A 25647-nucleotide genomic window follows, 5' to 3' on the forward strand; every position below is an offset into this window, starting at 1 on the left:
CAGTACAGCACATGCATTCACGCTGTCGTGTATTCACTATGTGGAAGTCACGGTTAAACGAATACAATCCCCTTGAACATTCCAAGATTTACATTTATATAGTATAAGGGTAAACTAGGAGGTGATTGATTATCAGACAAGTTACAAATCATGACGCAAATCATCCTGCGTGTAACAAAAGAGTTTTCATAATGGTTTCTACTAGTAAACTAGTTTGCAGTTAACTTCAAGTATATTTTGAACAAGAGGGAAGAGAGATTTTGAACATCGTTTTTGTGGCCATAACACAAGGAAAACGGCCAAACTGAGGGAAGCTGAAGTATCGAAAACCCCTTTAGAGCCTCGTGTTCTTAGCTGTAGAAAAATTTCAAATGGGCATTGAATATGCTAATCACGTTTTTAAGGGAACGCCCAGAACATGTTACCTTAACCAAACATGTTGTTTTTCTGCCTGGCACGGGACGATTTCAAACTACATACGACTTCACTTAACAATATTATCTCATAAGAGTCTTTAAAGCCGGTTTTCGGAGCCAGGTGTACTGACGAATTTATCTGAAGTTTTCCTTGTACTTAAAAACAACAACATATACTGAGCAAGGCCGGCTAGAACTGATATGTAGTAAAACGACCAGTAAGAAAAATTAATTTCAATTTGAATAACTTTTGATCCTATCCTGTCATTGCCACACCTTGCCACTCATCGTCATTCCGGATAGGTCAGTCAGAAGGTGTTTCCATTTTGGGTAAAACACACGCACCACTAAAGTCTCCTGAAAAGCGAAGAAATCACCATGAAGGGACTTGTGTTCGCTGTCGCCGTGGCTCTTGCCTGCTGTGTCACTACATGTAAGTTGTCTCTTCTCTTTCTTTTGCCTCCTCTGCATCGAAGAAGTTCAAAAATGTCTCTAAACGGTTGTTGTCCCGCCTTGTGTCTTTGCTGGTTGCAGGGCACCGATTCATGCTCAGATTGACGACTGACTTTTGTAAAAGGAAACATTCAGAACGTGAAACAAGGGCGGAAAGAAAACTGTACTTTCAAGACAAAAGAAAAACGCGACGTGCTAATTAACCAGGGTAAGAGGCTGTCAGCATGTACATGCATCTATAATAGATTATGAACAACAAGTCGGTGGTTCGCTTGTTGTTAAATCATTTTCAGTGACATTACGAGTCGGTAAACGTTGCATCGTCTTCCTACCAACGAAAATCAGTCAAGAACACTGTCTTCTTGCAGTCATGTTGTCACGTGGAGTTTACCATGAAAACACTAGTACTCTCTGTCTGGTAATCGGCAGCGAACTTGAAGTAATTCTTGAAAGCTTTCAGTGGCGGTAAAACTTAGCCTGCGGCCCTGGGAGAGACTGTATGGCGGATTAAGCGCCTGGGGGTGTCATTAGGCACATGATTGTAAATATTAAGGTGTTTTTGTTTCTTGTGTGTGTGTGTGTGTGTGTTTGTGTGTGTGTTTGTGTGTGTGTGTGCGTGTGTGTGTGTGTGTGTGTGTGTGTGCTTGTGTGTGTGCTTGTGTGCTTGTGTGTGTGCATGAGTTCATTGTAACACCGTGAGATTGAAGCTATGTTTGTTTTAATGGCAGGCGCAGCGCTAAAGTGCCGTTCGTGCACACTGAAAAACACCAAGGGGGAGTGCGAAAAGGCGTCACTGACCACCTGCACCCAATCTACCCCCGTGTGCTGGACTACCCAAACCAGTAGGTCTTTTTTCCTCTTTACAATTCATCCCTTATCTATCTTTAAATGATCATTGTTTAGTAGTTTTCCCATTGTTGATAATTGGTTAGTACTAGTAGTCCACTTAGCTTGGTTGAATGATTTAACTATGTACAGGACGGGTGGTGACAAAAAGTGTGAACAGTCATAGGCAGATTATGTTCGTACTAGTCTATACCCTCACTCGATTCGTCTTCCTTAATTGTTTATATCTTAATACGAGAATGAAAGATTCAAAAAGAGTAACTGTAGTCTCATAGTCTTTTTGAGGCCGTACCGTAGGGGCAGTGTCTAGGGTGCCATTGCCATTGGAAGGTAAAGCCCATCCCTCTCCTTCCACCACGTGCACCTTTTACTTCCCCAACTGATGTTGCCTTTCCCAGTGACAAAAAAATCTGGCCAAAAAACTTTAGCCTAACCTCTCCATTATATTCGACTCTAGTAAATATTGTGGATGGAAATATTGTACGTCTCCTTTGAGTTAGATCAGACTGTAGCATGCCTCGCATGGGAGGCGATCACATAACTTTGTGTGAATACAGTTTATATAATAGAAATGAAAGATTCACGTCTAAACAGTCAATTTGATTTTGCAGAGGCTCCGATCATTGGGGAGAAATGGAACAGCCGCTGTGCAACAAAGTCCGCGTGTGAAACAGGTACATTTTTGTTTGCCATCTTGGAACCATTACCATATGATTACAATTACTGGAAGCTATACTAACAGTTCTCAACTTCTCATCAATACAATACTTCCTATATCATGTTGTATTTACTTTTCAAGTACTTAGTAAGTAAGTTTACTTTTCATAAATACTGCTGAATGCTACATTCATGATCAAGTATTGTACATAATGTGTGTGTTTGTGTGTATGTGTGTGTGTTTGTGTGTGTGTGTGTGTGTGTGTGTTTATGTGCGTGAGTGTGTATGTGTGCGTGTGTGTGTGTGTGTGCGTGACTAGTAATTACTGTACATGATGTATCTCACTTAAGGAGGTTTTAAATAAACAAATCCATGATAATAGATGGCGTCCTTTTGGTATTTCAGCCAGGAAAGCCAACCCTACCGTGTGCAAACCCACGGAGGACATATTCACCTGCCAATTCTGCTGCAGCACCGACGGCTGCGTGGGGGGTGCCTCCGCCGCTCGGATCAGCGTCGTCGCCATGGCAACCGCCGCCCTGGTCGTCCTCCTGAAGAACGCTGCGGGCTTCTAGTCGCGCGTCGCCATGACGACGGGTGACGTCAAACGAGGACGTCATTTCCGCTAAAAGCAAATGCATCTGATTCGCCTGCTGTAGGCTTTTTTGATAGATAATTTTGAGCAAGACAAGAGAGATGTTAGTCTCTACCAGTCTCCAACGGTTTATACTGGAAAAATACTACAAATTGGCCACATATACACAGATTGAATTATATACTCAAGTAGTTAACCGGCGTTAACTTTGCAATTTGCAAATTGTAGTTCTATGACCGGCTAGCTCCTCTGGTACATTATTCAGTCTACTTTGTAAAATTTCTACCATTTTTTAACCCTTGGAGTCTGGAGGAGTAATCTTAGTCCACCTATCACAGACTACACTTTTGATTAGCAGGGGGCGGGGCGTGTGGCTTAGTCTGACGTTAACAATTCAATTTCTAGTCTAAAATGTCTAAAAAGATTGATTAATTAAATAAAGAATAAAGATAAGAAATTAAATGTTTTTTTCCAACCATTTTAACAAGATCTTCCGTCTTTTGTAATCTTCCATGTCAAATACGTACGATAATTCTTCTTTAACACAACTAAATTACTTCGATGTAGGTTTCCATCTTCCATGAAAACTCCACTTGGTGGAAATATAGTGTTATTTGCCCACCAAACACTGTAGAGAAGCCTGGTGTCCGCTTGCGCCAAAATAAACTGGGTTAAAACAAGTCGCAGCCGTTTATTGTTTTTCTCAACATAACGTACTGCATTTTCCTTTTATGATGATGATGTTCATATCTTATAAAGCTTGTCCATTATGATTAAGCTCAGTAAGGTTCAATTGTGACTTCATTTTATCTCTTCGTTTCATGTAGTAAACATATTAAGACATTCTATTGGTGAAAAAAGATGATTTGACGAAAACCATCTGTTTTTTCTGTAACTTTTTGATCCCTTACTGCTTCCTCACTGGTTGGACGGGTCGACTAGACCCACTGGGACACGGGGGTGTGAAATCCTGGATCATTTCAATATTTTGGCTGTAGTTCTTTAAAATGACCTTGCACTTTTGTATCCCAAGAAACCCGGCAAATCCAGCTTTGCAGTGGGGGTAAAAAATTAAGTTTTTGAACAAAGATAAACCATGGTTTCACCGTAAATTCCACTGTAAAGATAAGTTACTGGTCCCTGGCCTGAAGCCTGGTACTGGGGCTGGTATGTGGGTCAATTAGGAGATGGTTGCAAATCATGCCGGTTACCCCTCGAGCTTCAGAGTGGTCATTAGGGGGTCTCTATGGGGTTTCTAGTAAACTTCTAGTATGGAAGATAATTTAGGCATCGTCTTTTGTGGTCAGCTGCCGCTGCGCCGCGTGCCTGCGAAGCTAGTGTGGTTTAGACCGAAGGGCGGTTATACCGGCTGTAAAGATACAGATACAGGTCTTGCCATGATATAAACAGTTAGACCAAGGAATCCTGAAGTGATGTAAACCCCTTCAGAGCCTCGTGCTGTTACCTGTGGGAACAACGATCTTTTCGCCCGGAACATATATTACCTGTTTTTCTGCCTTGCTAGGGACAATTTCAAAATACGTACGGCTTCACTTTACACTATTATGTAAGATGACCCTTCAAAGCAGGTTTGTTGATTCAGATTTAACGAATAATTTATCATATATGTTTCTTGTATGTAGAAAAGACTATGAAGCTTATACTGATCAAGCTAAAACTGGCTGGAACTGCTATATACTCGACGCGACCAGTAGTAAATCAATTTCGTTCCGAATAACAAAATATTTTGATCCTGCCATATTTTACCTCCGCACCAATCCACATCAGATCAGTCAGAAGGCGTTCTCATTTTGGGTAGAACACACGTAACACTAAGGAAAGTCTCCTGAAAAGCAGCGGAAACCACCATGAAGAGATTTGTGTTCGTTGTCGCCGTGGCTCTTGCCTGCTGTGTCACTACATGTAAGTTGTTCCCTTTCTTTCTTTTGTTACAAAACATCTCCAAATAAATATACGTACCATCTTTATGTATTGGCTGATAACAGGGTGCCGGCGTGTGCCCAGTGCTCAGAGTAGAGACAGGTTTTTGAAACATTCAACATTGAAAACATTGAAAAGAAACATTCAGAAATTTCATTGAAGACAACAAACAAAATGATGATGATGATGTCGGTGAAACCAACATCGCATATGATTTGGCCTTTCACCACTTTCACCTTTTGGAAATAGAAAAACCATCGGACGCTCCAAGGTTCAAAGAAAGTTCGTTCGACGCAAAATCCCCAATTCAACAGAAAGTACATGTACTTCTATTTTACAAGATTAAGAACGCACGTACAATGTCGAGAAAAGAATCCACCATTTTCATAGGGCCTCGTGTCTAAAGTCAGAAGGCACAAACACACCGATAAAGGCTGGAAAAAGTCAGAAATCTTTATGAAGGGTACGTCTGTCCTCGAATTTGGTATCACCATCAGATGCAGGTACAAATTTGATCTTTTTGTCAATTTGATAGAAAAAAAAATGTACAAAAGTAAATAATATGATGTGAGTACGGTGGAAAATATTGTGATACTCTATAAGTGTGCGTGTAACTAAAAAGTGGAGCGGGATGATTTTTGATTGTCTGAACAGGTACCAGGTGGGCTTCTATTTCTCAGAAGTCGACGGTGCCACTTTTAATGATGGGCCAGTGACGAAATTGCCCCACGGGGCAGTAGCTATCATTTTGAACAATGGTGCAACTGTGTCAGCAGTTGTGGCGATTGTGAGTGCATTTTTCATCCATTGTTGTCTCTACCAGGCTTCGGGAGGCGGCTGGAAAGAGCAAAAATTGGTCAAATAGAGAGATAGCATGCCAGGGGAGTTCACTGTTGGTCCGCTAGAGAGTACAGTTTGCCGCACCTAGTTGAGATTTTGGACTGCGTCTTCGCTACAGTAACATGCAGATGCCGTCATTTGAAAACATGTTTGAAGGAATACAATGCAATTTGGGGGGGAGGGGGGCAAAACTAAACAAATATTCTGGATGATGAAATCTCTCTGATATTGATATTTACTGCCATTTCTTAGCACATGTTCGTCATCCTTTCATAATTGAAGCATTTGAAAAAAAAGCACAATATGGTACGCAAGGCGTCTCTTTTATTTTTGGGTACCACCTCTAGCTAGAACCAGCCAACGATACAAAACAAGCAACCGTTTTCCGTAAGAAACAACACATTTCCATGCACCTCACAGATATCAGTGTGATGGGATTGACTTGCTACATTAAAAGAATGACTTTGCTGCCCTGAAATTGCATTAGATGCCTTTAAAGTTGAATCTATTATTTTTGCGACAGGTGCAGCGCTGAAATGCCCTACGTGCGACCAGGTGGGCACTCGGGCGGCGTGCCTTCAGTCGCGTCAGGCGACCTGCAATCAAACCGCGGCCGAGACCTACTGTTACACCGTTACCGCCAGTACGTACTTTTTACCTCCATTGTTTTGGTATGTCTCTGTGCGTGTGTCAATGTGTGTGTGTGTGTGTGTGTGTGTGTGTTTGCGTGTGTGTGTGTGTGTGTGTGTGTGTGTGTGTGTGTGTGTTTCAGAGTGCGCGCGTGTGTGTGCGTGTTGGTGTGTGTGTGTGTTATTTTTTTAGTGTGTGCTTGTGTGTGACACTGTGTTATTGTTATAGTGTTTGTGCCTTCGCATGGCTGTAAGATGCATAGGACTTATATTAATAGAGTGGACATAGTGACATAAAGTTAAATGCATGGCGAACTATAATACTGTGCCGACTAGATGAATTGAATTAAATTGAATTCTGATATACTACCTATAATGTTACATATTACGAATGTTTGTGTCTATACGAATGTCACACACTAGAAGCAAACATTAACTAGTTCCTAGTGCACGGGTAGTCATGATAGAAAGGAAAGGGAGGAATACAAAGCAGCAAGGAGGTTTAAATGCAACCAACTTGTTTTGCAGAGGCTCCAGGCATTGCTCAACAATGGACTAGCCGCTGTGGAACTAAGCAGCAGTGTGACGCAGGTATATGTACATCTGGCATACTTCAATTACATCCTGGAAGATATAGGCTAACAGTTATCACTCATGTTATACAGACAATTATCATTGACGATATACTAAGAATTATATTGTTCTTTCGTACAGTATTTTGTGTTAGGAATTAGAGTTCAAACTTGCTTCATAATGCATTACTTCTTCTAACAACACAGATGAACCTTCAAATGTTTGCAAATTGTTTATTTGAGAGTTTATATCTAGACTGTGAGGATTCTATTCTATAAGGTACGTACAGTATTATGATGTACTTGAACTTTTAACACAAACGGCTGCTTTGTGATAATGACGCATTTCAGGTAATACTTTTTTTCGTGTACCTGCCATGTCATTGGAAGATCGATAAAGCAAGATCTTTTTTGTGTGTGTTTCAGGTAAGATAGTCAACGTCAACGCGTGCAAGCCTGCCACCAACAGCTCGGCCTGTATCGCCTGCTGTAACACTGACGGCTGCGTGGCACAGCCCGACACCACCGGAGCGTCAGCCGCCGTCAGCGTCAGCGTCATCACCATGGCAACCGCCGTCATGGCCGTCCTCCTGAAGAACGCCGCCGGCTTCTAGCCGTGCGTCTCCATGACGACGAGTGACGTATCTGTATCGGTATAGCCGGTATAAGCGCCCTTCGGTTTAACAATAGTCAATCTTTGCATTTAATTGCCGGAGTAACAACGCTTTCTAGTGATGATACCCCAACTGTGCTTTAGTGGCAACGATACGATATTTCTTGGAAAATACTAGTTTTTGAACACCAGTTCTTGATTAATAACTCTGATATTTGATATAATATACATGTATAATGTAACTATGAAATATAACTAGATATTGAATTAAACATTTCATATCTACTAGTTAGTCAAGGTTTCCAACTAACTGAAATAATACTTCATAGATTTAGAAAACTCCACTTGTTTGAAAGATAGTGTCATCATACTCACCTAACACTGTAGAGAGGCCAGGTGTCTGTCTGCGCCGAAATAAACTGGGTTAAAAGTCTCGACAGATTGTTTTTATTCACAGTGTTTCGTTAATATACTTTCCTAATATATATAAAGAGAAGGGTACCGATTGACCAGGATTGGATTCAGGTGAATGTTCAGGTGAATAATTATCAAGGTATCTCTTACACGCTCATTCATTCATTCATTCATTCATTCATTCATTCCTTTCTTTATTCCTCCACTTTCGGAGAGCCATAAATATTAAAATACATGAGTACACAACATTACAAAACACATAAATTAAAATGATCATTTTTCTCCTACAATCAAGCAGTTACTATGTTAGAGATAAAATCAGTAACGAGGAACGTAATGAGTGACGTCAGTCTATGAAAATACTGTCCAGCAGTTTTCGTTTTCAATACAATTCAAATCAGATCAGTTCAGTTCATTCATTCATTCATTCATTCATTTATTCATTCACTCATTCATTCATTCACTGAAATCAGCTCTAAGCCACTTTGAGTACAGTATCTTCAGGGGCAGGCAGCACATTTATTGAGGTAATAAGGTACGTGACCTTTGACCGTTCGCCTGGGGAAGTACTGACCTGTGACCCCGCGCCGATCCGCCATTTTTATTGGAGTGGTGTCATGTCATAATTTGTCCACATTTTTGAGTGATTTTCAAGAGTAGAGTGTAGTATAAACGTCCTTAGCACGGCAAACAGAGTGGTAAGACCGTTTGGCATCTATCAGTAACTTATTTGTGCTAATGCGAAGGCAATATAGGCCTTACCGATGCATTATATAGAGACTGTACGTATGGGGGGGGTGGCATAATATAAATATCATGTAACCATGTTACTATATTGACGGTAGGGACCAACATTGCCGTATGCATGAGATATCTCAATTGTAAGGACTGGGAGAATTTTACATTTTTTACGTTAACTTTTAATTGTGACGGTAAAGGTGACATGTACTCTAGTACAGGGGTGCAAAGAATTTTTGATGAGAAATAGTCGAACATATATAGATAATGGCTCAACTTTTCTTGTGTTTTGTGTCTTACTAGAAATGGAAGGGAAATTAAAAATGGAGGGGTTTCCAGTGGACGAATTGGCCACTGGCTGGACAACATTCACAGGAAGGCAGCAGGACAGGCAACAGGAAAGTCCATGTGATGAAAGGGAGAGTCCATGTGAGGAAAGGGAAAGTCCATGTGATGAAAGGGAGAGTCCATGTGAGGAAAGGGAAAGTCCATGTGAGGAAAGGGAAAGTCCATGTGAGGAAAGGGAGAGTCCATGTGAGGAAAGGGAGAGTCCATGTGAGGAAAGGGAAAGTCCATGTGATGAAAGGGAGAGTCCATGTGAGGAAAGGGAAAGTCCATGTGAGGAAAGGGAGAGTCCATGTGAGGAAAGGGAGAGTCCATGTGAGGAAAGGGAGAGTCCATGTGAGCAAAGGGAGAGTCCATGTGAGCAAAGGGAGAGCCCATGTGAGCAAAGGGGGAGTCCATGTGAGCAAAGGGAGAGCCCATGTGAGGAAAAGGGAACTGAGGAAAATAACATGCCCGTTGAGAAAAAGACCAACCCATCTGACAAAAAAACCTCATCGTACCAAAGAAAGAAGTCTTACTTGTGTTTTGAGTGCGGATATAAAACATCTAACAGGTCTCACCTATTGGACCATGTACGAACTCATACCGGTGAGAAGCCATACATATGTATCCACTGCAACTATGCTACAGCGAAAAAGAGTAACCTTGCTAAACACATGTTTGAACATGGCGGAGAAAAAGTTAAACCATACGTGTGCAAGGAGTGCGGATACAGCACAGCTAGCAGGTCTCACTTTACCGATCACACAAAAACACACACGGGCGAGAAACCCTACAAGTGTGACCATTGTGACTATTCTACTGCACGCAAGTCCAATTTACCCCGTCACATGATGGCTAAACACGCCAGAGACAACCCCTCCATGTGTGGGGAGTTTGGGTACAGGACAGCAGACAATTCTCCCATATCCGGACCCATACGTGCCAGTACATATAGAGGCAAAATCCACAAGTGTGACCGTTGCGACTATTTTACTGCAAGAAAGAGTAATCTAGATCGGCACATGGTTAATAAACACACTGGGGAAAAACCTTTTAAGTGTAACCTGTGCGACCATTCTTCCACAGAAAAGCGTGAATTAGAAATACACATGGCTAAACACACTGGAGACAAACCCTACATGTGTGAGGAGTGCGGATTCAGGACAGCTTACAGTAATTACCTAGCTACACACAAAAGAACACACACTGGGGAGAAACCCTACAAGTGTGACCAGTGTGACTTTGCAGCAAACCAAAGGGGTCTGTTGACACAGCACATGGCTAAACACACTGGAGAGAAACCCTACATGTGTGGGGAGTGTGGGTTTAGGACTGGGTATGTGTCAAGCCTAAATGCACACATGAAAAGACACCTAGCAAAGATTCCTTGCAGCTTAGATCAGTGTGAAAATCCTTTCGCGTTGGAAAACTGTGATAACCAAATGTAACAATGTAATGTAACAACAACAACCAAATTTGTAAAGTGAACGAAAGCACAATGCCTACAAATATTAAAGATGCATGCTTTGACGGTAGTGCACAATGAATGTATAAAGTGTCTAGTCTTATAAATTGTAGTTGATATATTAAGTAGTAGATGCCATACTTAGTACCATGGAGTTAAAAGTTCTAACTCCAATTGTTTGTACCCTGTGCAATTGTTGTGCAGTAAAGCTATCTGTAGTCTAGGAAGGCAGTACAAATACTGACTGAGTAAACTTTGAAAAGTCTGTAACTATTAAAATGCAATGTTTACCAACCATTTCGTTACAAAAGAAAAACATAGGAGGGAATTCTCAGTGCATGGGAAAGTACTAGTATCTATCTATGTTGTGCATTAGAGAATGTTTAACTCCTAGAAAGTGTGACTTGTATAGTAGTGATGTACACATGCACATTGTCATTATAGAATTGCACATTGTAATGTTGTGTACTGTTGCAATGCCTCTTTTGAATGTAAACCAGTAAACTAATAAAATTGAAAGACATCAATCTCTTCATGTCTGTGTGCATCTCTCTCTCTTTCTTTTTCTTTCACTAAATATAAGAGACTAGATAATGCTTTTATTACTAACTATAAGACTTAAACTTGGTTTTCGTTTTCTTGAGAAAATAAAGGATACTAGTACTAGTTCATGTTTATCCATTAGATATTGGCATGTCTCAAATACTCTAAGGTTGATTGAATAATAAACAGTTGATTAAACAGAATGAAACCGTAACCTGTTAACAGTTATACGGTGACTCGAAGTTTGAGTTGGGTAATCAGGTACGTAAACTTTGACCTTTAAAGTACTCTTCAAAATTTTCTCTTCCGCCATTTTGGCTAAACCGAAAGGTTGTTTTTCTCTCGGATAACGTGATTTTCAACACATTTGATCGCTGTGGTAAAAGTACAGCTTTGTGAAAATACAGGTAAGACCTTAACTTATTGTAAACGAACGAAAGATTACTCTAAATACGCCTGCAAGATCGAAACATGGGTGTGTTTTGATTGACAGAAATATGGGTTGGCTACGTACAGTAAATGAATGGGCGGGGGAGGGGGGCATAACAGGTGTAGCGTTCCTATTAAACTGTAAGGGGCGTGAGCCAGTCACCATGCACAGGATGCACAGAATACCTGCATTTTGTCCAGAGTAATGACAGTTTGCTGCTAGTATACATCACATATAGGGTAGGTTATAATATATTTGGCAGATGATATATGTCTGTATATGTCTAAGTTTGTGAAGCAGGCTAAGTATACTAGTATAAAATTCAAAAGCATAATTTGTGGAGAATCAGGGGATTTTAACATACCATGTGTGATATACCTCTGGTTATATACAATGCTATAAAACAATATCATGACAGTATGATTCAGTTCTATTACTAGTAACTTACAGCCATATATTTATATGTATCTTTTTCAAATTTGCTACAGTTCCTAGTAATTGGAAATGGCAACCTGTGGGATTCCTGTTGAGGAACTTCCTGATGAAAACCCTGAGAAGGAGACCAACAGCAGAGAGGGCCAGGCAACAGACACAGGAAGGCAGCAGGACAAGGAAAGGGAGAGTCCATGTGAGGAAACCTGTACTACTGTGGGCTCTATCCTGCCTACTCATGAAACAAATAACAGAGAGGGCCAGACAAGAGACACAGGAAGGCAACAGGACAAGGAAAGGGAGAGTCTAAGTGAAGCAACCTGTACTAGTGTAGGCTCTATTCTGTCTGCTTATGAAACAAATAACAGAGAGGACCAGACAAGAGACACGGGCCTAGGAAGGCAGCAGGACAAGGAAAGAAAGAGTCCATGTGAGGAAACTTGCAATGTAGTCTCTGAGAGTAAAGAGGACATGGCAAGAGGAACTAGTAGCCAACAGAATGAGAGGAAAGAAAAAGACAATCTGTTTGAAGGAACAAACTGTTTCAATTTCAATTCCCCCCAAGCTGATACAGAAGCCTCCTCGCATACAAGCGAACAGCCTCCTGCAGGGTACAGGATCGAAAGTGTTGCAAAACCACCGAAAGGCCCGCCGTACATATGTGTGGAGTGTGACTACAGGGCACCGAACGGTTTCAGCCTCACCGAGCACGTGAGGATTCACACGGGTGAGAAACCGTACAAGTGCGATCTTTGTGACTTCTCAACTGCCTGGAAGACCAGTATAGACATGCACGTTCGGAAACACTCGGGGAAGAAACCCTACGTCTGCACGGAGTGTGGGTACAGCACGACTTACCGTGTCCACCTCACGAGGCACATGATAACTCACACTGGCCAGTATCCCTACAAGTGTAACCTGTGTGGCTTTTCTACCGCTAGGAAGAGCAACCTCAGCGAACACATGGCCACACACACGGGTGAGAAAAAGCACAAGTGTGACAAGTGTGGATACAGGACTGCTCACAAGCATGGACTAAACAGACACATGAAAACACACACAGGCGACAATCCTTACAAGTGTGACCAGTGCGACTATTCAGCTGTGCAGAAAAGGGACTTGGATGTACACAGGTTTAAACACACGACTAATGGAGGGAAATGCTGTGTGTGTGAGGAGTGTGGGCACAGGGCAGCTGACATGGGAGACCTTAATAAACACAAGAGGAAGCACAAAATGATCAACTTGCTGTAGCTAAGAAAACACAACTTTGATCAAAATGCATCTTTTAAATTGAATGAGAATTCTCAGTATGCTATACAGACTCATAATTAGGGTTTGGTGCATTCAAATGATGCGTAATACAGTATTATCACTTAATCAGTATTATTTCTGAACTGTTATTTGCAAATTGAATATACAAGTAGCCTTCAACTCCTTACGGTACCTAAGAAAGCGTAACAATTTGGTCTCCCCCAATATCTGCTTGGAGATCATTGTTCCACCTGATGTTGACATCGTAATAGTTGAATATGTGTATATTTTATATGTCTATGTGATGTAGTATCTTGATATTGATTATTAAAAAGAAATCACATCCTCCATATGGTACATCCTTCAATGATGTACATGGAGAAAAGTATGTCATTTGAAGAAATGATACTGTGTTCAGTCCAGAAGCTCAAAGTTCTGTAAGAACGTCTTGTGAAGAAATAAGACCATGTATTTATTTTATTTATGTACAAGTACATGTATTTAGATAGTGCATTGTGATTAAATGCATGTTTATCAGAAAGTCAGAATATTTATGAAATGATGACGAAGGTGTTTGGTTTTTTTTAAAGACCAGTCACTATTTTTTAAAATCTACATATAGAATGTTGTTACACCCTCGTATGATTTAATTATTTCAAAAAGATCTACGGTGACGGAATTTACTAGTGGGGTAATCAGGACCTGTGACCTTTTCGTGACCTATTCACCTCTGACCTGGACAATGCCACTTATATCTTCATATTCTACTGGCACGGTTTATTTTACAACTCCGGTACCATTTGAAGACCTTGAAAAAGCACTTGAAGGTAAGACATGAATTTACCCTTTTGTACTTCTTAACCTCGCTACTTTGCGCTAAACCCCAACCCGGCTCTTCAATTTCCTACAAAACCCGAGAAAAAAAAAATAACTGGCGACTGCGTGCCATTGTATCCACAAGCAATGACTTGTCTATATTTCTGGGATTTTTTTTTTTCGCCAAGCGGGTGTAAGGAGCGCGTAGCAAATCGGATGGCACAAGCTCTATTCCCATAGTGAAATTTGTACTGTTCAATATAACTTCGACAGATGGCGCTTTATTTGCCCAGGTGTCAAAGGGCCATAGTTCACTCGTGGGTCAACAACCCACACCACACGTACAAGTTTACTCTCACGAATTTCGTGATTTTTGGAGCCTTTTGCCAACTTTCGTTGCCTGTATGCGTGCCGGTTTTGTGTTACGCGTCTGTAACGCCGTCCTGTCGGTACTGTTCGTAGTTTCGGGCGAGGGAAGCGACGTGAGTGACGTAGGAACGTGCGAAGGGGGCGGGGCCAGGTGTGAAGACGTGGAAACTTTGGAACAAGACAGGTACACAACAGGTGAGGGCACTGTAGTGATTCTTTAAGTTCCTATGGATTCAAAGTACAAAACGTCTAGGTAACTTTACATGTAGCTGTACTATTGTTATAGCCAGACTGTATTTGCGAATTTGAGGTCTTATAATTGTATGAGGTATAAGCTCTGCATATTTGTGTTTTTATGAGCCCTGGTATTTTGACCTTCCCCCTACTGCTTTAGCCCATACACCCCGCAACAGAGAAACCATAAGGTTGTCAATATAGTCCAAGTATTGTTTTGTAAAGTAGGTCAATTTTGTTATACACACGTTTCTGTATGTTTGCATGTAGTTAAGGGCCTTACAAAATTCAATGTACTTTTGTTGTGTCAATAAAGTTTCTATCAAAGCCTGAGTAGCTGCTTGTTGCTAACTCTGGTATCCCTAGGCCCCGCTAACAGCTGATGTCTGCTTCCCTGCGAGCCACAGCAGGAGCCATGCGGGCCGTCGTGGTGAGAGAGTTCGGCGGGCCGGAGGTGCTCAAAGTCGAGGAGGTGGCCATTCCTCAGGCACAAGGCAAACAGGTGAGATTTTCTGTTTGTTTGTTTGTTTATTGTGTCTTTGTTTATGGGCAGTCGTGGTGAGAGAGTTCTGCGGGCCGGAGGTGCTCAAAGTCGAGGAGGTGGTCATTTCTCAGGCACAGGCCAAACAGGTGAGATTGTTTGTTTGTTTGTTTGTTTGTTTATTGTGTATTTGTTTATGGGCAGTCGTGGTGAGAGAGTTTGGCGGGCCGGAGGTGCTCAAAGTTGAGGAGGTGGCCATTCCTCAGGCACAAGGCAAACAGGTGAGTTTATCTGTTTGTTTGTTTGTTAATAAGAAATGCTTTTGGTCTAAATGAAAGTAATTTGTACAATTGTAGTATGCACACTGTATACACCCGTGTGTGTACACACATAAATACACAAGTACATGTACATGTTTTTACATGGTACACACACACACACACACACACATGCATTCATACACATATACACACACTAAAGTATTATGCATATCCAAACACAAACACATGCATACATACATACTTAAACACATGTAGAGACACACACACACACACACAAAGGTGGACATATTGCCATGAAGTTGTGTTGGGGGCTGGTATCTACATGTATTGTTTGCTCACAACAATTTGTTCCCTTCTTTCAACCTTCCCCAGGTTCTAATTAAAGTGTCAGCAGTTGGGGTGAACCCAGTGGAAACCTACATTCGAAGCGGTACCCACAACATCAAACCCCCCCTGCCATGGACACCCGGGGGGGACATTGCTGGGGTGGTGGAGGATGTGGGGAAAGAGGCTACCAAGTTTAAGGTCAGTGCAGCAGTGACACCTACTGGAATATATTGGTATTGCAGTGTACCAAGCCCTCATGCCCTTACACCGCACAGTGAACATGCTGGGGTAGTGGTAGATGTTGAGTGAAGAAGCGACTAAGGCAAGTTGGCAAGTTTAAGGTCAGTGTAGCAGAGACATCTACGGGAATAGATAAGTACTGCAGGTTGTCATATCTTCAGTAGTCTCTAGAAAGACCACACTGAATCCAATGTAGCATAGGTCCATGCTGAGATTTTTTTTTTAATCCTAAGAAAGCAAGATGACAAATATTGGACGAAACATGGTGCACCAAATCTTTGAAAAAAGATTCCTCCAGAACGAGTGAGTGAAAGAATGAAATCAGTACATGTAGTCACCCCGGTAGTAGTAATGATTCAGTCAATGAACAATTCCTCATGATCACACACTTTTAGTACAGAAGGGAGACAGAGTGTACACCAGTAGATGTGTGACGGGTGCGTACGCGGAGTACACCGTGGCTGAAGAAGACTCCACCTTCAGACTGGCAGACCGGCTGTCATTTCAGCAGGGTGCCGCCATGGGGACACCGTACCTGACAGCGTACAGGGCACTGTTTCACAGGTAACAGTAGCAGTGCATAATCCTGGGTTACTGTACATACAGCAGTTTGATGTACATTTGTACATTCATCCATTCTACTCTTGGACAAATAGGTTTTCTATGTTAAAGGATTTGATACTTGTACCTGACTCGTGGTGAGCTACACATGTAGGTGTCACTAAACCCTTCACAACACTGTGGGGTGCTGTAGAACACAACTTACTACTAACTACATGCACAGTGATTGCTATAATTGCTACATTTGGAAATACAACTTCTGGACCACATATTCAAAGGATCTAACCTTCAGAGTGCCTGAGAGCACAGTAAAATTTAATTTTCAAAATTTGCTGCCACACCGATTTAATTTTATGGATGACATCCTCTGAAGACCACCAAACTAGTGCGCGCGGGCGAATAAAAAAAATTCCGGCCAAAAATAAAAATGCTACTGAACCACAGGAATACAAAGCTGGTATTGTGAATTCCCGACAGTACATACTGACGTATCATTGGCGACAAGCCGGCACATGCTGGCTTTTTGTGGCATTTATGAATCGATACTATACTTATGTACTGAGTTCTTGAGTCGTGGAGCTTCGAATTCGATAGCTTGGGTGCTCGGCTCCGTTTTGTCGCTGACTAGCATGGACTACCCAGGCCTAGAGCAAGGCCAGAGCCTCGGTGGATGTGATCTTTTTTTTTTTTTTTGAGGGCGACAGGCGAAAATCAATGCGCGCGCGGATGTCATCCATAAAATTAAGTCGGTGTGGCCTAATCCTGTCTGTAAAATTTGTTGATAATCCTGTAGCTCTGTCATCACTCTGAACTAACTGGAGCTTGTATTTTACAGGACCCATGGGAAGCCTGGAGAGACTGTGTTGATCCACGGAGCAAGTGGAGGGGTGAGTCAAGTATGGTACTTCAAGGGGCAGGTCACATTTCCCTTAGAGTGGATCACTGTTATGATGGGCTACATGAATATGGGGTATGTGCAACATTTAGAGACCTGTTCTCATCTGATCTCCTTGTCCCATCCTTGTCTGGAGGACCAGTTCTATTGTAACAGGCCAATCACTGCGTTATACGGTCTGGGGTCACGTGGTGAGAGCACGTGACCCAGACGCGTCATTGGTCAAAGCCTGACCACGCCTCCGCCATGCAAATATTGCTCCGCCCTTCCGTGCGCACTATTTAATAGCGGGACGCGGCCGAAATCGGTCTTCTGCGCTTTGCTGCTCTCTGTTTTCCCGACGTCTGTTCCCGCACCGGTTAGGTTAGTAGTTTAGTTAAGTAGTTTCCACGCTTCCCATCTGCTGTACAGGTATTTACTTTCGTTATTCTTGCTCACTTTAGTACTTGGTTAACTTTGTATCCGTCGCTCCATTATATGTTCCATTGCTTTGTATATTGTTATACCGCAGTTAGTCAATAAAGTCACATCAAATATAAATCGACCTGGCTTTGGTGTTACTTAGAGTGAGAGTCTAGTAACTTGTGCCTTAGAGTGAGAGTCTAAGGATTGTAACCGTAATCGTAACTGTAATCGTAACTGTAATCGTAACTGTAGTCGTAAGTTAGTCCAAATCCTACCCACGCAGAAAGACCGTTTGTTACATGGTTCCCACACGGAATTATATTTGCGCTGTGACCTTTGCCTACTGCGGTATATAGAATTGTACTTTTCATAGAATCCATTTTGTTCTTGTAACTTTTGCTCACGGTGTAAACGAATTGTATTTTGAAGCTGTGTTGTTGCACCTGGCCTTTGTAAAATTGTCCCCTTGCCCGGCCCGACCTTGCTGCAAAAGTTATATCTGACCCACATCTGACCAAAATTTAGTTTGGTTCTCTGTACAATTTTTTTTTTTTTCGCTTGTGTTTCGACCCTCGACTAAGCGTCACCACGTGTCGCAAATTCAAACTGCCTCTTTCGTTCTGTTCCGATTAATTGCTACTTTGCTCCTTTCGCTGTGTGTTGTGATTCCCCAGCACCGCCTATAATTTTATCTGTGCTGTTGTTTTGGCCCGCAGAACCTTGATTTTTTTTTCTATTCTCTGATTCGTAGTTACAATTGGCTCCAGAAGCTTCCAAATTTTGTACGCTTCCAAATTTTGTACTCGCCTGGCTATTCACCTGGCTATTCCCAACCTTTGTAAATCGCCGTAAAACTTCTGTTTTTGTTAGCACCTCCTTGTCAGTCAGACAGCTCGGCGTTCCATTGTTAGTGCTACTTTTCCATTCGGCCGACACTTACCTGTGAAACCTTTGTAATTCACCAAAAATCCTCTGTTTTTAGTTCTCACTTTCTTGTAAGTCAGACGGCCGTCGTCCTAGCCAAATTTCCATTCGGCCACCACTTACCTGTGAACCGTCGGCATCGTCTTTCCCGGCGCCACACCAATCTCGGCGTCGCTTTGTGTCGCCGACTCTCTGTTGCATTCCACCTTGACGTGTTTTTTTTTTCCAAATTAGTACATGTTGTTTTTGCATTGTTGACGCTGTGTTGTATTCTAATCAAAATTTCCCCTTTGCGGTTTTGTTTTGTTTTCACCCCTTGTACTCGGCCGTGTCTGACTGTTAGGGTCAGACCCAAATTGTCACATTGTCTCATCATTGGCCCTTTTCCACTCGCGTCGATTGCCCATTCGTGCAGTAACCTTTTGGCCCTGTTCTCGCCCCTCGTGTAACACCCTCCCCGAATCTTCCCCTTTGGCGCCTTGTACGGTCGCCTTCTCCCGCTACCATACCGCGCGCATAAATAACATACCTACCTCGTTCGGCACTTGGCGCCTGTCGTGGCCTGCCTACACTCAAACCAGTTACCCACCATTGTTTTATTGAAACTTTGTTCAACGCATTTTGACCGCGTCTCCATCGCTACCTTGCCCCCCTCCCCTCCCACGTGCACGCGCGGCTGTGTCCTTTTGGCGCTTGTCCTTCCTTTTAACACCTCTCTGCGACCCTCTGATTTCCAGCTGGTTCCGACCGCACCTTCTGTTCCCTGACTTCTCACCTCCCCTCCTGTATTCATTAGCGTGTTCTCATCACCTTTGTGTCTCCTAGTCTGTCGTTTCACCGTCTGTTCCCTGTCTGACCTTTGCAACTTTCCCCCAGCCGCACCTTTTTCACAACCCCATTAATTTTTATTTTTCCCCCACCTCTGGTCCCACTGTCCCTGTTCCCCCTCCGTTTCTCACTATGTCTGGATCTGACGCTGCCTCTAACTCTGGCTCTAGCTCCGGCACTCGTACTGTCCCTGATAACGATGTTATTACTTTTAACCATGGTCTGCGTGCTAATGGTCGCGGCCGTGGCCGCGCTAGAGGCCGCGGGCGAGGCCATCCAGTCGCGCCGGGGGGAGCCGTGTCCTCCCCGGTGAGGCAACCCACCCCGCCCCCAAATCGCGACCCCTCTCCCCAGCGCACCCGTCCGCGTTACATACCCAGGGCAGTTTCTGGTCAGTTCGAGGACGCAGTCCCTCGGCCTCGCAACCCTCGCCACGGGCCGCTGCCCAAACTGCCGTGCCGGTTCGACGGCACCTCTCATGATGTCACGTGGGAGGAATTCGAAACTCACCTGAACACGGACAGGTCCTACGGAGAGTGGGACAACGATCTGTGCAAAACTGTCCTCCTTCGACACCTTACGGGCGGTGCCCTCCAAACGTACAACACAGCACCGCCTAATATAAGGGAGGGGGATTGTGACCTGATTTTAGATTTCATGCGAGAAATGTACAGCCGCCCCGACAACCCTTCCCACTACCGCGCAGACCTGTTCGCTCTGACCCGTTACCCCGGCGAGACTCCCCAGGCTAAGGAGCTGATTCGTCAGGAGCTAGATAAACTGACGTCACTGGGGTTTATTGAGCCTTCAAATTCTCCTTGGGGGGCCCCCATCGTACTGGTTAAGAAGAAGAACGGAGACACCAGGATGTGTGTCGACTATAGGGCCCTTAACTCGGTGACGAAGAAATGCTCCTGGCCTCTCCCCCGTATTGACGATACCCTTGATGCCCTTTCAGGCTCAAAATTGTTCTCCACCCTAGATATGAGGTCGGGATACCACCAAATCCCGGTCGACCCCGCGTCTGTTGAAAAAACCGCGTTCACCAGTCCTTTCGGAACGTATCAGTATACGGCCTTACCGTTCGGTCTTTGCAACGCGCCGTCGTCCTTTGCCCGACTGATGGAATCTGTATTGCGCGGCTTGCAACCACAGTGTTGTTTAGCATATCTTGACGACAATATCGTACATTCTGACGATGACGTCACGGCCCATCTTCACAATCTGCGGGCCGTCTTCCAGCGGTACCGTGAGGCGCGTCTGAAACTAAACCCCGAGAAATGTCGTTTCCTCCAACGCCGGGTCGAGTTCCTGGGCCATATAATCTCCGGTAACGGAGTCAGTACAGACTCCTCGAAGACAGACGCCATCGATAACTGGCCCACCCCGCGTTCGGTTCGCGACATTCAGCGTTTCTTAGGCCTCGCGAACTACTATCGTCGGTTTGTCCGCGGGTTTGCCCAACTCGCCCGGCCGTTGACGGTTCTGACTCGGAAAGGCGCCCGTTTTGTTTGGTCCTCTGATTGCCAGACGGCATTCGACGCCCTTAAGAAGGCCCTGGTCACCTCTCCGGTCCTGGCCTATCCGAACTTCGATCTCCTTTTGTTGTAGATACCGATGCTTCGGACACGGGAATCGGGGGCGTCCTGAGTCAGGTCCAAGACGGTAAAGAACGGGCAATATTGTACTATAGCAGAGCACTCACGCCAGCTGAACAGCGGTACTGCACACACCGCCGGGAGATGCTGGCCGTGGTGGAGTTTGTCACCAAACACGACTGTTACCTGCACGGGCTCCACCCCTTTCGCCTTCGCACGGACAATATAGCCGTACGTTATCTGTTACGGAATAAGAACCCCACCGGGCAGTCGGCCCGGTGGATAATCCGGCTCAGCCCGTACGATTTTACGGTAGAGCACAGGGCCGGCACGAGCCACGGCAACGCCGATGCGCTCAGCCGCCACCCCTGCCATCAATGCGGCGCAGATGACAACGCCCTTGACTTGTCTGACGACCCGCCGCGCGTCACTGGCCCCCTGATTAATAACGTTAGGTCTGACACTGCCTCCCACCCGATCCCACTGTGTTCCCCGTTGGACTTGGCCGCGAAACAGCGCGACGACCCCCTCCTGGGACAACTCGTTACTGACAAGTCCCAGAACGTTAAACCTGTGCCCGCCGGCTGGCAGGCCTTGACGCGCGACCAACGTTCCCTGTATGGGGACTGGGACAGTCTGGTTTTTCGAGACGGGGTTCTGTATCGACAGCTAATCAATCCCCAAAACCCCGAACCGCGACTGCAGCTACTAGTCCCTCGGGCCCTTGTCCCCACAGTTCTTCGAATGGCCCACACGGACCCGCTCTGTGGCCATTTGGGGATTGACAAAACGGTGGAACGGATTAGACTTGCGTTTTACAGGCCAGGGCTGACTTCGGAGGTCAAAGTCTTTTATAACAGGCTGTTTAGTATGCCAGAGGTCGAAGGGGGGGCAACGGCACCCCCGGGCTCCCTTGTGCCCCAGCATAACTGGCTACCCCAACGAGAGGGTGGCAATGGACATTGTCGGACCTCTACACAAGTCTGCTAATGGCCACAAGTACATCCTTGTGGCCTCCGACTATTTCACGAAATATGTAGACGTCTTTCCTCTAGTGAACGAAACAGCAGAGTCGGTGGCCGCCAAATTTTATTCTGAGTGGGTGTGTCGCCATGGCCCCCCAGCGTCCCTGCACACTGATCAGGGAAAAACTTCGATTCTAACTTGATCAAACGCTTATGTGAGTACCTCAAAATCGCCAAAACACGGACCACGCCATACCATCCGCAGTCAGACGGGTTGGTCGAAAGGTTTAACAGGACAATGGTTAACATACTCCGTTCTTACGTCGCCAGCCATCAGCGGGACTGGGACGTCCACCTTCCCGCCGTACGTTTCGCGTACAATACAAGCTGCCATGCTACTACGAAGTTTTCGCCATTTTTCTTGATGCATGGGCGCGAAGCCCGACTACCAGTCCACTTACTGACTGGTATTCCCTTCCCTGACACCACCATCCCCAGTTTCGTAACCAAATTAAACGACTCCCTCCCCGCCATCTTCCACCAGGTGCAGCAACACACTTCCCAAAACCAGTGTCGACAGAAAGAATTGTTTGATAGGAGAGTACATGGTGAGCCGTACGCCGCGGGTGACCTTGTTTTGATCTTAAACAAGGCAGTAGGCCAAGGTCTCGCCCGGAAACTGGCCAGGAAATACAATGGCCCGTATCGGGTCCTGGAACGGGTAGGAGACCAGGCCTACAAAGTGCAAAACACCCGCGGCCGGCGAGAAGTTAAGGTGATCCACTTTGAGAACCTTAAACCGTTTACTCCACAGCAACTGGACCCAGATTATGACCCGGGGCATGATGCTCCGCGACCGGCGCGCCAAAGGCGTCGAAATAATCAACCCTCCACCCACAGCCAAGACAGTGACAGCGACACCCCTCCAAGTGACTCGAGCGACGACAACGTCCACTCCGAGGCAGGACCGATAACCCCGCAAGGACTTCAGTCCTCGGGACCCTCTTCCTCTTCCTTTCCAGGTCCACCCGCCTCCGAGTCGACGTCAACTAGGACGAACCGACTAACGGGCCCGGCCCGAACGACACCGGTTCAGGCACCAGTCGCTCCCGCCCTGTCCCCTGCGCCGACAGCCGACAATCCTGTCCTGTCAACTGCGCCGACGGCCGACGATCCTGTCCTGTCAACTGCGCCGACGGCCGACGATCCTGTCCTGTCAACTGCGCCGACGGCCGACGTTCCTGTCCTGTCAACTGCGCCGACGGCCGACGTTCCTGTCCTGTCAACTGCGCCGACGGCTGACGTTCCTGTCCTGGCACAGAATCCGGTACAGTCCACAGCTGCGGCTACCAGGCCGCCATTGCCGCAACGACAAAATCGTCGACGCCGCCGACCAGAACACTTAAACAACTACATTTCTATACCAGACTCTGTTCCCTCTAGCGATAGCGAAAGTGAAACAGACCATTTCCACCCCAATGTATGCCAGGTAACAAAGGTTGTTTCCCAGGATGTGGGGCTGACTGGCCAGTGCCACCCTTCGGATAGGCCGTGTCCCCGGGGGGAATCGCTCGAGTTAGACCCCTCGCCCCCTCCCTTGAAGTCCTTGGCTCACGAATCCACGCCAAAAAGAAAGAACCGGGTAACACGCCTGATGTCGTCCCTAGTTAGGGCATTCAGTCGCCCACCTAAATCGTAAATTCTCTATATTTATATATATATATATATTTTTCCTGTCGTCTGAGGTTCAAATGACGTGTATCGGTGAAGTTCCTATAGTACCCCTCTTCTTTTGTCGCGTCAAATTTCACAACGAGAAACCTCTGCCATCCCCAACTTATCTTGTTCGACATGTGGAGAAATGCCTACCGGTCGGTTCTCTGTGAGCCTAGGGGTCTTTGCCGGTTGGCTTACCACGGGGGAGCGCGGGCGACTAGCACTCCTCCGTGAGGGCCGCCAATCGTTCAAGTAAGTCTCTCATTGAACACAGGGTAAGTTTCTCGTCCCCTTGACGTGTACCGCAGCATCACGCTGCCAATCTCTTATATCGGGGTTACATTCACTCACCATTTCCGTCGACTGGACCTCCGTACCAATGTACAACGATCGGAAAAGTTTTTTTTTCCCATTTAAATTGTTTCAGTTTTATGTGTGTTTGTATATGATGCGGGAGTTTCATCCCCTTCAACGATAACAGGTGGTCTCGAAATCAGCAGGCTGGACTCGTAGCCCGTTTTAAGGCCAAGTTCCCTGGGAGTTAGGTAGTGAGGTCGCCTCGTTCTTCTCCTCGTTGGGTCACGTAGTCCCTTCCGAACGTGTTGCTCTCCTAGTCCCCTCCACGTCCTGTCGTTATGGACCCGCCACAAAATAAAGCGGGATCCTGAGCAAAACGCTCCAACTGGCTCGACCGGGTTAGAAATGGTCTGTCTGTGCTAAGTACACTTGATTGATTTGTTTTGGTTTTGAAATGATCGTCGACGATCCTGGAATTCGGTAAATTTGGATGCCTGTCAGGCCTGTTTTGATTGATAATTGGAACTTGTTCCCTTGGTTGCTGTACTATGGTTTCTATTTGATTATTGCTTTGATTATACTGTATTTGAGATGTGTATTGATTGTTGCTTTGATTATACTGTATTTGAGATGTGTATTGATTGTTGCTTTGATTATACTGTATTTGAGATGTGTATTGATTGTTGCTTTGGCTATACTGTATTTGCTTATGTGTATTGATTATTGTTTGGTTAGACTGTATTTGATTATGTATTGCTTGGTTAGACTGTATTTGATTATGTATTGCTTTGGTTAGATTGTATTTGATTATGTATTGACTGTATGGCGTTACTTATACTGTATTATGAATATGTGTATCGTTTATGGTTTTTACTGGTGCTGGATTTTGAATATGTGTATTGTTTATTTATGCTGTATTGTTATGTTTATTGATGATTGCGATATGTTATGTTACGTTCTTTAGCGAACGACAATAATAGGGTTGGCCTTGCAGAGATGTGTTAGGCTACGGTTATTTAGTATTGTATTACATGTAGGTTTATTGCTCTTATGATTTTTTTTTCCGGATACCTGTTTTAAAGTTTGGTTCACTGAACTCGCGAGGTTTCCCTTAAACCACGTCAGTTAGTTTGCTTCTCTAACTCCTGTTCAGTTTCGGATTGCTCAGTTAATTAGTTAGCTATTTAGTTTGTAAGTGAAGTCACCCCCTGTACAATTTCGAAATTCCGAAGTCAAGTTAGTTAGTTAGTTAGTTAGTTAGTTAGTTAGTTAGTTAGTAAATGATGCGGGAGCATCATTACGTGTGGCGGGGGATGGTGTAACAGGCCAATCACTGCGTTATACGGTCTGGGGGTCACGTGGTGAGAGCACGTGACCCAGACGCGTCATTGGTCAAAGCCTGACCACGCCTCCGCCATGCAAATATTGCTCCGCCCTTCCGTGCGCACTATTTAATAGCGGGACGCGCCCGAAATCGTCCCTTCTGCGCTTTGCTGCTCTCTGTTTTCCCGACGTCTGTTCCCGCACCGGTTAGGTTAGTAGTT

At 44.7% G+C, this 25647-nt stretch overlaps 5 protein-coding genes across 6 annotated transcripts in view; all 5 read left to right on the forward strand.

Annotated features, from left to right (window-relative positions):
* Positions 1-732: 732 nt before the first annotated feature.
* LOC109484614 lies at positions 733-7982 on the forward strand. Of its 2 annotated transcripts, none has more exons than XM_019787958.1 (4): positions 733-849; positions 6273-6392; positions 6907-6969; positions 7377-7982. In XM_019787958.1, exons 1-4 carry the CDS (start codon positions 795-797, stop codon positions 7562-7564), a joined length of 426 nt encoding a protein of 141 aa, XP_019643517.1. In that variant the 5' UTR covers positions 733-794; the 3' UTR covers positions 7565-7982. The 2 variants fall into 2 exon arrangements, with proteins under 2 accessions (XP_019643517.1, XP_019643518.1); XM_019787959.1 differs by lacking the exons at positions 6273-6392; positions 6907-6969; positions 7377-7982 and adding exons at positions 1598-1711; positions 2327-2389; positions 2779-3649.
* A 1056-nt stretch (positions 7983-9038) lies between these two features.
* Positions 9039-11024, forward strand: LOC109484342 (zinc finger protein 436-like). Its single transcript, XM_019787595.1, has one exon. The coding sequence runs from the start codon at positions 9039-9041 to the stop codon at positions 10488-10490; it is 1452 nt and encodes a 483-aa protein (XP_019643154.1). The 3' UTR covers positions 10491-11024.
* Positions 11025-11350: 326 nt separating this feature from the next.
* Positions 11351-13166, forward strand: LOC109484552 (zinc finger protein 37 homolog). The gene is made up of 2 exons (XM_019787871.1): positions 11351-11457; positions 11969-13166. Exon 2 carries the CDS (start codon positions 11985-11987, stop codon positions 13164-13166), a length of 1182 nt encoding a protein of 393 aa, XP_019643430.1. The 5' UTR covers positions 11351-11457; positions 11969-11984.
* A 1131-nt stretch (positions 13167-14297) lies between these two features.
* LOC109484343 (zeta-crystallin-like) overlaps positions 14298-25647 on the forward strand; it is a 13911-nt gene continuing 2561 nt past the window's right edge. Inside the window, exons 1-5 of the mRNA XM_019787597.1 lie at positions 14298-14546; positions 14952-15087; positions 15720-15872; positions 16315-16478; positions 17311-17362. Of these exons, the coding sequence (XP_019643156.1) occupies positions 14968-15087; positions 15720-15872; positions 16315-16478; positions 17311-17362 (489 nt within the window). The 5' untranslated portion in view covers positions 14298-14546; positions 14952-14967. The remainder of the gene's footprint in view (positions 14547-14951; positions 15088-15719; positions 15873-16314; positions 16479-17310; positions 17363-25647) is intronic.
* On the forward strand, positions 22365-23797 carry LOC109484537 (histone acetyltransferase p300-like). The gene is made up of 2 exons (XM_019787855.1): positions 22365-23336; positions 23370-23797. The coding sequence occupies exons 1-2, from the start codon at positions 22389-22391 to the stop codon at positions 23787-23789; spliced, it is 1368 nt and encodes a 455-aa protein (XP_019643414.1). The 5' UTR covers positions 22365-22388; the 3' UTR covers positions 23790-23797.

Source organism: Branchiostoma belcheri, unplaced genomic scaffold (assembly GCF_001625305.1).
Source record: "Branchiostoma belcheri isolate BF01 breed outbred unplaced genomic scaffold, Haploidv18h27 scaffold7, whole genome shotgun sequence".
NCBI lineage: Eukaryota > Metazoa > Chordata > Leptocardii > Amphioxiformes > Branchiostomatidae > Branchiostoma > Branchiostoma belcheri.